This window comes from Maylandia zebra, linkage group LG17 (assembly GCF_041146795.1).
Source record: "Maylandia zebra isolate NMK-2024a linkage group LG17, Mzebra_GT3a, whole genome shotgun sequence".
NCBI classification, from domain to species: Eukaryota; Metazoa; Chordata; class Actinopteri; order Cichliformes; family Cichlidae; genus Maylandia; species Maylandia zebra.
In genome coordinates, this window is record NC_135183.1 from 38,584,795 (window position 1) to 38,598,090 (window position 13,296).

The following is a 13,296-nucleotide window of genomic DNA, read 5'->3' on the forward strand; positions in this document are numbered from 1 at the left end:
CTTGTAGTCGGGAAAAATGGCGGCACTCCTGCAACAGGAGTTGGAGGCTTCCGAACTAGCCAAGCTACCAAAAACAATTCAAAGTAAACTCGAGAAAATTGTTTCTGATCTGCGGTATGAAATCGATTCATTAAAAGCCCAACACGAGCAATTCCGGGTTGACAGCGGTAAGTTATTCCCTGTTATCCTGATAGCTAGCTGTGCTAAAGTGTTTGGCTTTGCTTACAGTGCATGCATGCCCGTTTTAAACCGTGCAATGTTAAACCTCAGAAGTTTGAACGTACTGAACATACTAACCGTCCTTTGTTTGTTACTTCATTTGTCCGTCAGGGGCTTTAAAATGTTGATTAAAGCTATCAAGCGATGAACCTGCGCTTTTCCAATAACAAGAACGAGATGCTAGCTAATGCTAGCACTAGTTAACCCTCTGAGCTAACCACTGCTTTTCATAGCAAACAAGATGTAAATAAAGCAAGAAGGCGATGATTCTGTCTTCTTGTCTTAGCTGTTTTTGTTTACCTTCTTGTTACAGAGCAACAGTTCTTCGAAAAAGTTAAACAGCTTTCCCAATGTCAAGAAGACTTCCTGTCTCACACTCAAGAACATCTTAAACTCAAAGATGAGTTTAACAGACTTGGTGAGAATAATATATTTAGGTTTTCTGATCGGACTCGGACTGATTCCACTTATGACTCCACAATGTTGACCTTTATTCTTTCTGCTAACTTTCTTTTTTTTTCCCTGAAGGAGAGGAACTCCAAAGTGTTCGCGAGAAGAACCGAGAATATGAATCTGCACAACAGAGGTTGTCATCAGAGCAGGTAGGGAATCCGAAAATCACCGATAACCGCTTTGTGTTAAAGAATGTTTCTAATTTATTTTAGTCTATCGGGAACTGCAGTGGTCATGTCCTCTGGAGCCTGAGCATTTATTATTGCTGTTGGTGTGAGGTTCAGAGTAATTACGAACAGTTTTAGAACAATCAAGCGTTTTTTAGCAAGAATGTTTGTAAAAACTGTACGTAGGCAGGTGATCAAATCAAACATAACAATAGAAAAAGGTTTAACACAGTTTGACACCCAAGATTTAAATCCTACTTGCGCTTATGCCATAACTTCCACGTTTAATATAAAAGGAGCCCATTCCTTCATTTTCATTAATAACACTGGATTGACCAATCAGATCTCTTAACGTGACCAGCCCCTCCCCTTTTGCACTCATGCACCTTGTAGAAGTTTCTTGATAATGAAAATATATGTGTAAAGAGGGAATGTCTGCGTTACTAAACTGCTTTGGATGCTTTAAGGATTTAAGATGTGCTTAATTTGTAAGTATTATAACACTAAGCACTCTGTTTAAATTCATGCATTTGTTTAGACTGTGCTGTCCAAAGCCAAAGATGAATTGGAGGCAGAAAAGCGAGAACTTGTGCGAACACTGGAAAGGAGATCCTTAGAAGTGGAGAACTTAAATGGTATGAAAAGAACATTTTTATATAACTTCATATGTATTGCATCTATATTGTAAATGTAAAATCTCACCTCTACATAACAGAGTCATTTCTTTTGCTCTTCCAGATGACCTGAGGCAACTCAATGATAAGTTGGTGGAAGTGAACTCGTCAAAGATGACCCTGCAGATGAAGTTGGATGATCTCGAAGCAGCTGAAGTCAACATCAAAGTGAGTTGATATTTTCATGTAGATTTAATATCTTAACACCACCTGCGAGAGAAAGTTGTTTTCTGTTTTCTGCGGTTATCAGCAGATCACTGATTGAAGTTGTCATCTATTCTAGTATAAGGAGAAGCGAATGGAACAAGAGAAAGAGCTGCTGAACAGCCAGACAGCTTGGCTTAACGAGGAGCTGAAGGCCAAGAGTGAGGACCTGCTGTCCCTGTCCCGGCAGAAGGGTAACGAGATCCTGGAGCTGAAGTGTTCCCTGGAGAATAAAGAAGATGAGGCAAGTCCCTTTTTTTGTTGATTTTGGTTTTTTTGTTTTTTCTTTGGGATGTTTATGTCTGAAGAAGTTTGTCGCGATAGTCTTGGTTTGTTACTTTGATCTCAGTGCTCATTGTGCCTTGAGTGTAGGCAGTTATTTATTTTGAGACTGTGTAGAACCTTATTTGACTTGTCATCTGATGCCATTTGTGATTTCTAGATGAAAAAACTCCAAGATCAAGTGACCAGTCTGAAGACATCAAACGAGAACCTTCAGAAACAAAATGAGGAGATGATCAGCAAACTCAAAGAAGTATGTCTGTTTGCAGACAGTAATTCCTTTTTAATCAAACCCTTTGGTATTATGTAAACTTACATTATAATGAAGGCACTCGGAGTGAAAATGAATGGTTGGATTTGAACTTGTTTTAGGCCAAGGAGCAACACACCAGCATGGAGGAGAAGTTACGAAATGAGCTCAATACCAACATTAAGCTTTGCAATTTACACAAGGTATGTACACGTGCAAAATGAAACCATGTGGTGTGGTACCATTATTTCCAAGTTTGCATTGGTAAATTATTACGTTACGTTATGATTGTAGCGCCCGTGATCAACAACTTCTAAATTTGTTACCAGGATTCAAATTCAAAGATTCAAAGTGTTTATTGTCATGTGTCACAAGAGAAAAGTCATTTCTTTGTGCAATGAAATTCTTTCTTTGCTGACCCACAGATGCCGGTTAATTATTGTTTGTGTGTTCTTGGCTCAATAAAATTGTTATAAGGAACTTGTGATTTAAAAACATAATCTTTGAGTGTTTACATATTTAATTAAAATGACAGTGCTTAAGCTTTACGTTTGTAAATGCAATGAATGCCTGCATGTATTTGCTTGGCTTCTTTGCCGGTGTTTGTTATACTTCACCGTTTATTCTGGCAGGGAGCAGCTGCAGATTCTGAGGCCAAAAGCAAAGAGTTGAGTCAGGCGGTGGAGGAGCTGCACAAGCTGCTGAAAGATGCCGGTGAAGGTAAAAGGCTCCTCTGTAATCATGTTTTCTATCCTAGAAGGACAGAAGATGTTCAGTTTGTTTGCTCGTGTAGTTGCAGGTTGTTGGGATTTTAGAGTCTTTGTTTTTCTTCCCTCCTTGACAGCCAACAAGGCTCTCGGGGATAAGTTGCAGGAAATGAATGGCGTCACAGACAAAACTGTCGGTGAGCTAAAGGACAGGATTCAGGGCCTTGAGAAGGAGCTGGACAATGCCAATGAACTGCTGTCAAGTTCCAAACTTAGAGGTCAGTGGAGTTGATTTTTATTCCTGTCTTCATTTCATTGACATGCTGATTATTTGTAGGCAATGCAAAATTAATTTTCTGGAACTTCAGCCAAGCCTTGCGTGGATTTATTTTATTTATTTATTTATATTTAATGTGATCATTTGAACTTTCTCTTTGTCTGTCCAGGCCCTGTTGCCTCAACATCCATTCTGACAGAAGAGCAAATGACAACAATGTCTCCAACAGCCGCTGCTATATCCAAGATAAAACCTGGTATGAAGCTGACTGAGGTGCGTACAGCTCAGGGTTAAGTTTCATTACAAATTTCATTACTCTAGAGTTGTGTGTCTTGCTTGTTCGGATTTCTTACCGACGTGTGTTGAACTAACAACAAGATGTTTGATTATCACGTCTTCAGTTGTATACAGCATACGTGGAGAGCCAGGAGCAGCTGCAGTTGGAGCGGTTGGAGAACAAGCGAGTCAACAAGTATCTGGACGACATTGTGCAGGAAGTGGAAGCGAAAGCCCCCATCCTGAAAAGGCAGAGGGATGAGCATGAGCGCATGCAGAAATCAGTGGCCAGCCTTTCTGCCAAGCTGGAGCAGGCTGTTAAGGTTTGTAATGGAGCCGCGTTGTTTGCGTGATCAAATAGATTTTTGCTGCTTTTTAATTGACAAGAAAACCGTAAACAGTGACTGCTAATAACAAGCAACGCTCGAGCTTTCCGTTCACGTTTGTTACAGGAGGTTCACCGCCTGCAGAGCGAGGCCGACGAGGCCAACAAGCGCTCCTCGGTCCTGGAGAGAGACAATCAGAGATTTGAGCTTCAGCTCGCTGACATGGCTCAGCAGGTGGGTTCGTCCTTTTCTTTGTGTGGATAAACTTTGTCAGTCTTCAAAATAATGACCGAAATAATCAAATCACTCAAATAAAATTTCTCTACTACCCCTTATCGTTTCTTCTAGGTTCGCGTGCTGCTGATTGAGCTCGAAGAAGCTCGTGGGAACCACGTGATTCACGAGGAGGAGGTGAGCTCAGCTGATGTCAGCAGCACGTCAGAGGTGATCAGCCAACACTTGGTGACTTTCCGTAGTGTGGAGGAGCTTCAGAAGCAGAACCAGCGTCTTCTTGCGGCCCTCAGAGATCTCAGTGAAGCCCAGGAGAAGGAGGAGTTTGAGGCTACCGGCAATAAGTATGTTACAATGTTTAATGGCTTTTTTAAAATGTATTTATTTAGCCAGAGTTTTGCATCTGACCTAAAATATTATCTCACCTTTTTCCCCCACAATGAACTGTCTCAGGCACGGGGAGCTGGAGCAGAGTTTGGGGAAGGCCCAGGCTGAGCTGGAGTCTTTGAGAGAGCAACGCAGCCAGCAGATAAAGATGACCGAGTCCATTGTGAGGCAGAGGGACATGTACCGAGTCTTACTGGCTCAGGCGACCGGAGTCAACTTCCCACAACAAGGTAAGAACGTGAACACTTGCATCTTGAAAATCATAAACGAATACTGTTTATAGAATTCGATACACTAATTTCACAGCAGTTTTACACGTTACACAGAATTTGAATATTTGAGTTTGCATGTTGTTCGCTCTGGCTTCCTCCCACAGTGCAAAGACATGCAGTTAGTGTTAACTGGAAACTCTAAATTGCCGATAGGTGAGAGCGAATCGAATGTCTGCCTCTGTGTTCGCCCTGTGACAGACTGGCGACCTGTCCAGGGTCTGCGCTGCCTCTCCGCCCTCCCGCGACCCTGAAAAGGATAAGCAGAAGGGCACGGATGAATATTTGATTGTTTATCCACCAGGTACACCAACTGAAGAATTCTCCCTGACGTCTACCCCACGTCGTTCCCCCGCGGCCACTCCCACCGCAGGAACACCCACCGCTCTTGTTTCCATGGCCACAGAGTCTGCTGAGGCGTTGGAGGCCAAGGCGGCTCTGCGACAGGTGAGCTAAATTTGCCTCACAAGACGGAAACTGAAAATATTTATTTCTTTTATTTTATTCTTTTATTTCTTTTCTTCATTAAAAGCTTGGGACTTTGCATCGTGTTGCTCGTGCTGGCCACCAGATGGCACAGTGCCCACATAAAGACGTTTGTAGGTCTCTGAATCACAGACAGCAGTGTGTTTATTGGCAGACTTTATTGGCTTTTAAATGACTGCTTAGATTCTATCAAACGTTGGATGGCTGTAAATTTCCACCAACTCAACGAGGGAAAACTGAAGTCCTCATATGTGCTCCGGACAGATTTGTATCCCAGATAGTGAAAGCCCTTGGTCCTCTTTCTGTGTATGTTAAATCCTCTATCAGGAATTTAGGTGTCACTTTTGACTCGCTTTTTATTATTTAAGAAATGTGGCTAAGTTAAGCCCTATTTTATCTCGCCCTGAACTGGAGATAGCTATACATGCACTTATTTCCTCACGCTTGGACTGTTGTAACTCTTTGTTCATGTGTCTAAGCAAAGGTTCTCTGGATCGTCTGCAGGTTGTGCAAAACGCTGCAGCTAGACTTTTGACAAAATCCTCCAAGTATTCTCATGTGACACCGTTGCTGTTTCAGCTACACTGGCTTCCTGTTGAATTTAGAGTTCATTTTAAGATCCTGGTCTTGACATTTAGAGCCTTGCATAGACTGGCACCAGCCTACATCTCCGATCTGCTACAGCCTTACGTCCCCAGCAGGTCCCTGAGGTCATCTGATCAGGGCTTACTTGCTATAAAACAGACTAAGATGAGAATTAAGGGTGACGGAGCTTTTGCCACAGTGGCCCCGAGACTGTGGACTCTCTCCCTCAGACATTAAGATCTGTGGACTCGGTCGTTGTTTTTAAAAAAAACAACTCAAAACTCACCTTTTTAAAACTGTTTTTGGTTACATTTCTGCCTGTTTTATATTGTCTGTTTTACCCTTTTATTATTTGTTATCTTATGTGCAGCACTTTGTGATTCTGTCTAGAAAGGTGCTATAGAAATAAAATTGTATTTATTTATTTACTAACACCTCTATCAAAGTAAATAAAATGTCTGGTTTCTTTGCAGTTGCAGGACGTCTTCTCCACCTATAAGAAGGAGCGCGCGGAGAGCGAGAAGGCGATGACCGAACAGAACGAGAAACTCCAGGAACAGCTCTCGGAGCTCCGCTCCCAGAATGCCAAGATATCCACACAGCTAGAGTTTGCTTCCAAAAGGTAATTTAAAAAAAGGGGGGTGTAGCAGGAACAGAACTTGGGAGCATGTGAACTTTTCAGGGGAAATGTCCACTGTTAAAATCAAACATTTAATCACAAGGACATCAGTCAGCAGAAGTGACGTCAGCTTTTTACGCTCTCAGGTACGAGATGCTGCAGGACAATGTCGAGGGCTACAGGAAGGAGATTGCTTCACTGAGAGAGAAAGGACAGAAGATGGAGGCTGCCACACAAAAGCTTGAACAGACCGTCCACACGTTGAATGAGGATCTTAAAGAGTCCAAGGAGAAACTCGCCATGGCTGAGGTTTGCCCCGTATCCAGTGTCATATTTGTGCTTCGGATCACTTTGGAGTTGGACGTGTCCCTGCTCCAGGATATACTGAGACACGTACTGTGAACTGAATCTCATCCACCTTTTCAGGGCCGTGCTGAGAACTTGCGTAAGGAGAGAGACATGCTGAAGCTGGTCGAGTCCCGGCTGAGTCAGGAGAAAGAGACGATTCTGAGCCAGCAGCAGAGCCAAAACCTGCTGCTGACCAACCTCCAGGCTATTCAGGTAATCTGAGGTTGTTGTTTTTTCTGTCAGTGTCTGACTGTCACATCTTCACGTAAACAAAATTAACGTTACCTTTTCTGTTCTTTTAGGCCACTCTGGAGCGCTCTGAGGTCGACACACGTCAGCGTCTGAACAGCCAGCTAGAGAAACAGGAGCGAGAGATCTCCCAGCTACAGAAGAGGCTTGAACAAGAAGTGGAGCAGCGCCACCTGCTCAGCAGAAACCAGGAAGTAGGCATCCAATAAAACAGTTTCTATCATCTTTTGTAGGCCAGAGAAGGATGCAGATATAGTGCTAATGATTTTCTTTTTTTCATATGCACAGATTCAGTTAATGGATGCAAAGAGGCAGTTGGAGACACAAGTCGCCTTACACCAAAAAACAAAGGAACAACTTCATGCCGCCGAGTCTGAGCTCAACACCCTCAGGATGCAGCAAGGCAGCATCGAAGGGCGTCACATCCTGAGCTCCCCCTCTACACCGATCGGCAGAGGTCGGCATTAAATGTTTACAGACAGAAGAAGTTAAACTAACATTCACAATAAAATCCAGACACGTACAAACCTAAATTCTTTGTATGTTGTCGGGATGTCATGAAGTACCACGAGGCATGTTTAGCATCGTCATTCTTTTGGATCCTACGTTCTAGTTTGAATGTTTGAGACGCAAGTAAATTGCTCAGATGTTCCAGTTTTATCTGAACTTTTAAAAGCCTGAGTGTTGCACTCAATGTCTAAAACCGCGCTCCTTTTGAAAATCTGTGGGAACTTAAGCACAGGTTCTTCAAACTTAATTGGTATATTTGATTAGTGCACATTTGCGTCCCCCTTTCTCACACAACCACTTCAAAATGCTTTACTCGCTTGCAGGCCTGCCTGGTTCAGATCAAGACAGAGAGGACCTACGAGGCCGCCTGCAGCTTGCTGAAACGCGGGTTGAAGAGCTTGCAGAGAGCCTCCGGGCCACCACATCCAGCATGGAGCAGTACCAAGCGATGGCTCAGAGCCTCGAGGAATCGCTGGAGAACGAGAAACAGGTTGGGGGCTCGATCGTGAAACAACGTCAGCTCATAAAACATCCAAATAGGACAAAAAATATGAAAGTGGAAAACATTCAAAGGGTTGTTGCTGTTAATCAAATAAAAAGTTGTTTTAGTTTATGTTGACATTGTAACTTTATATGAAAGTACAGACGATACAGATGTGATTCAAGAAGCTTCACAGTCTGTTACTGTATGAAAGTTAAAAAGTAGCCACGAGGCAGCTCAATATTATTTATTATTGGTGTACACAATGATCAGGGTTGAGATCGTCTCAACAATTACAAATTTGGCACGTTAAGTTTTAAAAATCACGTAAATGTTTTGTTTTTCTAAATGTAATGTGACGTGTGTGACAACCAGGTGACGGAGCAGGCGCGCTCATCCATTGAAGGCCGTATGAAGGAGGCCGAGGAGCAGCGCTGCAGACTCGAAGAGAAGCTTCTGCAAGCAGAGAAAGAGAAGCAAGACCTGAAGGAGCAGAAGAAGAGTGTCCTGGCTGCTCTGGAGGAACAAGTACGAAAGCCTTGTTATAACCAGGCACAAGTGAAAAATGCGTTTACTTGTTTCTGTTACTGGAAACATTTTTGTTTGTTTGTGTTAGATAAATGACCTGAAGAGAAGTCTTAGCAGTGCCCAGGCAGACCACCAGGCAGCGCTACAGCAGGTTGCAGTCGTTGAAGCCCAGAAACAGCAGGCTATTAAGGACTGCCAAGATCAGGTAAGCAGTCATAATAAAATATTACATGGAGGAAAATAATCCAAGTGTGGAATATTCTGGTTTGAGGTCACTTAATGCAGGTAAAAATCAAAAATATGAAGTAATTTGTGGGGAGAGGGGAAGAAATGTTGAGAAACTCTGATATGCAGAGATTGACTCCAAACCTTCTTTTGCTCTTCAAGGTTAAACTGGCAGCTGAAGCTCAAGATAAATATGAGCGGGAGATGATGCTGCACGCAGCGGACGTGGAAGCCCTGCAGGCAGCTAAAGCCCAGGTCCTGCAGGCTGCAGAGCTCAAACACCAGCTGGGGGAGAGAGAGCAGAGGATCAGTGCTGAGCTACTGGAGGCCAGAGTGTCATGGGAGGAGCAAGAGAAGATCCTCAAGGTTTGTTTTACATTACATAAATAGATTAGATATGTTATGTTAGATATATTATGATATGTTTTAATTCGTCTTAACTCGTCTGACAGGAGGAGATGTCCAAGATGGAGAGCCGCTATGAGGAGCTGCAAAGGCAGAACACCCTCCTTCATGAGCAGATCCAGGCCATGAGCAGCAAGATGGCAGATAATTTGCAGCGTGCTGCCAGTGAAAGTTCCCTCAACATATCTTTGACTGAAGAGGGAAAATCCCAGGACCAGCTTCTTGAGATTCTCAGGTAACGGGCTTATCTAGCTTACACTGCAGGATGTTCTTGCACAATCATGATTTCACTATTTCTAAGAACGGTTGATCCGCATTGTTCATCACAGGTTTGTACGTCGGGAGAAGGAGATCTCAGAGTCTCGTTTTGAGGTCGCCCAAGGGGAGACTTTGCGTTACCGTTTGAGGGTGGAGCATTTGGAACGAGAGCTGAAGGAGGTGCAGGACAGTTTGAGCGCTGCTCGAGAGAGGATGCAGGTTTGTTTGTTTACTCGTTGACTCAGTAACTTCTGGTTTGCGGCTGTACCGAGCGCGCAGATCACCTACGGATTTTCTTTATCTTACACTTTACTCTGTTTCAGGTGACAGCGAAGACCCTGGCTCAGCACGATGAGCTGATGAAGAAGACGGAAACGATGAGCATCCTATTGGAGACAAACAAGAGTCTGAGAGAAGAGAGGGATAAGATGGAGCAGGAACTGCAGCAAACTCAAGCCAAGGTCAGTCTCACTGATGACTTGAATCTCACATGTTCTCCAGCAGTGCACTGGAGATTAGTTTCTCATTTGTACACTATAACCACTCGATTATCCAAATATTGCAAGTGTTTAAATTTGATGTTGACAACACCCACGAGAAGAGCGTTATTTTATTTTCCCTTTGACGATCAGTGCATGCTACGTGGAGTCTGGAAAGTCTTCTGTACATTTCAAATTTTGCGTTAACATCTACGTATTTTAAGAGTTTTGGTGGTCAAAGGTTATTGTGACCATAAAAATGTCCAAAAACACCAACATGTTGAATCTGAATGGTCAGCTTAATTTATGATCACTATTCACACCTGTAACTCACAGACAGGGTGAGTTATAGTGAATGAGTGCCCACGTATCAGATTTCTGTATAGTCTTACATACACTCACTGTGTTGTCATCTAACTGACATAATGCTTTCCGTAGCTGCTCACCCTAACCATCAAAAATGGATGCCTAACCGTGACCTAATTGTAACCCTGAGACTAAAACCACATTTTGAGTCTGAAAAATGCTTTCAAACTCGCGGGGACCTGGATTTTGTCCCCATAAGGGCTGTTGGTCCCCACAAAGATATGTAAACACAGAAGATGTGTAAAAAATAAATAAATTCAACCGACACTCGTCAGTCCGGTCGATATATTCGCACATGCGCAGACTTTTTGATGGGCGGAGCAATGTAATCATGCACGGATTTGCGCGTTAACAAGAGGAAGTCCAAACATGGACGAACTAATTTCCAAAAAAATTAAGGCTGTCAGGGTTAACGCGGTTAACGATTAAAAATTATTAACGCGCTCAACACATCTGGAGCGCAGAGTGAACAAATGCATTGACGGAGACATTTCAGGGATTTTGACTCAGTCTGCGCACAGATGGGTTAATTGTTAATCGCATTTGTCTTGATGACGGCGCATTAACGCTGACAGCAATAAAAAAATCTAAAGTCACCAATTTGGGATTTCTTTGGCTTTAAACCAGATGAAAGAGGTAAACCTGAGGATGTAACCAAAGCGGTGTGCCGCTTGTGCAGACGTGTAGTGCGAGCAAAGGACTCAAACACGACTAACTTGCATTAACATGTACGTGCTGAGTATGCTAGGCTATCACCAGCTTCTGCAGGAACAAGCATTTGCTCGCAGATGAAACAGGGTGCTATTATTATGTTTTTTCTGTTGACTGCTTCTATTAGCTCCATCACTATTAGCAAACGTACTCACAGGCAAATAAATAAGTCACTCTTGTAAAAACGATCGCCAGTGGGCTCAGCCTATCGGTGATAGTCGACGTATTCGTTCAATCGCCGAACCCTAACAGACACACACAGTCTAGACAGACATAAACTGCAGACTTGACAACTCGGTGGAGGAAATCAGCAGCAAAGCGGCAGCTATGTTTGAAATCTTCTCAGTGCGCGAGTATTTCTTGTGTGTTCAGGTGCAAAAGCTGGAGTCAGACATCTTGCCACTGCAGCAGGCCAACTCTGAGCTGAGTGAGAAAAGCGGCATGCTGCAGGCAGAGAAGAAGCTGCTGGATGAGGAAATCAAACGCTGGAAGGCTCGTACTCAGGTCGGTGCAAAGACCCAAATATAAACAACTAAAAGATTTTATTTTTCATATGAAGGGGAAAAATTACGTTTGTCATGAGACAGACTTCTAAGTTGTGAGATGAATGACTAGTTGTCCTTATGTCGCTCTAGCATTTGGTGAGTCAGCAGAAAGATTCGGATCCAGAAGAGTACAAGCGTCTGCATTCTGAGAAGGAGGCGCATCTCAAACGTATCCAGCAGCTGAATGAGGAAAACAACAGACTTAAATCTGAGGTGGTCAGGTGAGGAACTACATACAGGTGCTGAACTGGGCTCTCCTGGTCTGTTCTTTCTTCCCCTGTCTTCATTCATTTTAGTTTTCTCTTCTTTTCTCTCCATAGGACAAATAATCTTACAGCTTCCCTACAGAACCAAATACAAAGCTTGCGTGACAGTATGAGTAAGATAACCGAAGACAAGAACGGGCTGCAGAAGGAGATTGAGACCAAAAACCATGAACTCCAGGAGAAGATGCGAACCATCGCACAGATCAAGAAGATCGGACGGCGTTACAGGACGCAGTACGATGAGCTTAAGGTGGCGCACGACAAGGTACTTGTTACCATTACAGCTTAAACTTCAATCCAAAGCCTGAAGTTAAAGTGGGTGGTTGTAAAATGTGTTTTAATTTATCACGATCTGGTGATAAATTAGTTCATCAGTAGTACAGTTGTGCTTCCTTGAGGTTAAACTTTAACTCCATATGTACTCCAGCTTGTAGCTGAGGCCGCGGCAGGCCCATCCCAAGAGGAGGAGGCTCGTCAGGCCTCTGTTCAGGAGCTGCAGAGCCTCAGAGATTCTCTGAGTCAAGCTGAAGCTCGGAGTGCAGACCTAGAAGGACAGCTGGAGAACATGAACAAGGTAGGAAAACTTCCCCCCGTTTTATATGTGCTGATAAACCTGATAAAGTGTTTAGACAATTCTGCACGCTTACCTTAGGTGGTCACGGAGCGCGAGACCGATGCACGTAACGCCCAGGAACAATCATCTCGGCTACAGACGGAGCTGACCAGGCTGCGGCAGGAGCTGCAGGATAAAGCTTCTCAGGAGGACGCGCTCCGACAGCAGATGGCTGAGAAGGAGGAGAAGACCAGGAAAGCCATCGTTTGTGCCAAGCAGAAGATCAACCAGCTCATGGGTGAGGGGACTACCATAAACTCCTGATTTTTACCAGTTACTTGCTCTTCCTCACATCGCTTGGCTCTGCGTAACGAGCATTGCTTCTCACTTCGAATCTGTGACTTTTGCTATTTATGATCAGGCGCTAAAGACCAGTTGCAGAAGGAAAACGAGGAGCTAAAACAGCAGCGTGAGGAGCTGGAGGTGCGAGTGAGCGCTCTGAAGTCTCAATACGAGGGCCGTCTGAGTCGGCAGGAGCGAGAACTCCGAGACCTGCGAGGTCAACAGGAGAGACAAGAGCAGCGAGATGAGCCAGCTGAGGCAGGTCCCAGCAAGGTGAGGATGTTGTTTACTTTAGTCTACTTACACTGGTTCGCTGTGATATAAATATTTTAATGTTTTAGGTATGTGTCACACAACTAAAACACGATTATCTGCAAGCGTTGCTAAAATTGTGTCTTTATTTTATCAGTGTTCTCTATTTTGATGGCTTAACTATGTTGGATTGGAGAAGTACGGCGAGTTTAGTGACCGTTCGGCGTCCTGATTCTGAGCATTTTCTTTCTTTCGGTGCTTTTAGACCCAAGAGCCGCAGAGGAGCACAGAGCAGAGGCAGATCAGCCTGAAGACCACTCCAGCTGCAGACAGGGGCAGGTAGGGGCACTATTTAAGCATGGAGGA

At 43.8% G+C, this 13,296-nt stretch overlaps 1 protein-coding gene across 1 annotated transcript in view; it reads left to right on the forward strand.

Moving 5' to 3' along the window:
- Positions 1–13,296, forward strand: part of tprb (translocated promoter region b, nuclear basket protein) — a 21,932-nt gene continuing 8,636 nt past the window's right edge. Inside the window, exons 1-35 of the mRNA XM_012919810.4 lie at positions 1–167; positions 533–637; positions 748–821; positions 1,378–1,474; positions 1,578–1,681; positions 1,797–1,961; positions 2,160–2,252; positions 2,372–2,452; positions 2,882–2,969; positions 3,094–3,234; positions 3,403–3,506; positions 3,635–3,832; positions 3,962–4,069; positions 4,184–4,410; positions 4,520–4,683; positions 5,027–5,169; positions 6,267–6,415; positions 6,559–6,721; positions 6,839–6,973; positions 7,063–7,203; positions 7,298–7,466; positions 7,843–8,009; positions 8,376–8,528; positions 8,617–8,733; positions 8,916–9,119; positions 9,206–9,393; positions 9,488–9,635; positions 9,740–9,877; positions 11,345–11,476; positions 11,608–11,738; positions 11,838–12,048; positions 12,211–12,357; positions 12,436–12,634; positions 12,758–12,951; positions 13,196–13,269. Coding sequence (XP_012775264.3) covers positions 17–167; positions 533–637; positions 748–821; positions 1,378–1,474; positions 1,578–1,681; positions 1,797–1,961; positions 2,160–2,252; positions 2,372–2,452; positions 2,882–2,969; positions 3,094–3,234; positions 3,403–3,506; positions 3,635–3,832; positions 3,962–4,069; positions 4,184–4,410; positions 4,520–4,683; positions 5,027–5,169; positions 6,267–6,415; positions 6,559–6,721; positions 6,839–6,973; positions 7,063–7,203; positions 7,298–7,466; positions 7,843–8,009; positions 8,376–8,528; positions 8,617–8,733; positions 8,916–9,119; positions 9,206–9,393; positions 9,488–9,635; positions 9,740–9,877; positions 11,345–11,476; positions 11,608–11,738; positions 11,838–12,048; positions 12,211–12,357; positions 12,436–12,634; positions 12,758–12,951; positions 13,196–13,269 — 5,003 coding nt within the window. The 5' untranslated portion in view covers positions 1–16. The remainder of the gene's footprint in view (positions 168–532; positions 638–747; positions 822–1,377; positions 1,475–1,577; positions 1,682–1,796; positions 1,962–2,159; positions 2,253–2,371; positions 2,453–2,881; positions 2,970–3,093; positions 3,235–3,402; positions 3,507–3,634; positions 3,833–3,961; positions 4,070–4,183; positions 4,411–4,519; positions 4,684–5,026; positions 5,170–6,266; positions 6,416–6,558; positions 6,722–6,838; positions 6,974–7,062; positions 7,204–7,297; positions 7,467–7,842; positions 8,010–8,375; positions 8,529–8,616; positions 8,734–8,915; positions 9,120–9,205; positions 9,394–9,487; positions 9,636–9,739; positions 9,878–11,344; positions 11,477–11,607; positions 11,739–11,837; positions 12,049–12,210; positions 12,358–12,435; positions 12,635–12,757; positions 12,952–13,195; positions 13,270–13,296) is intronic.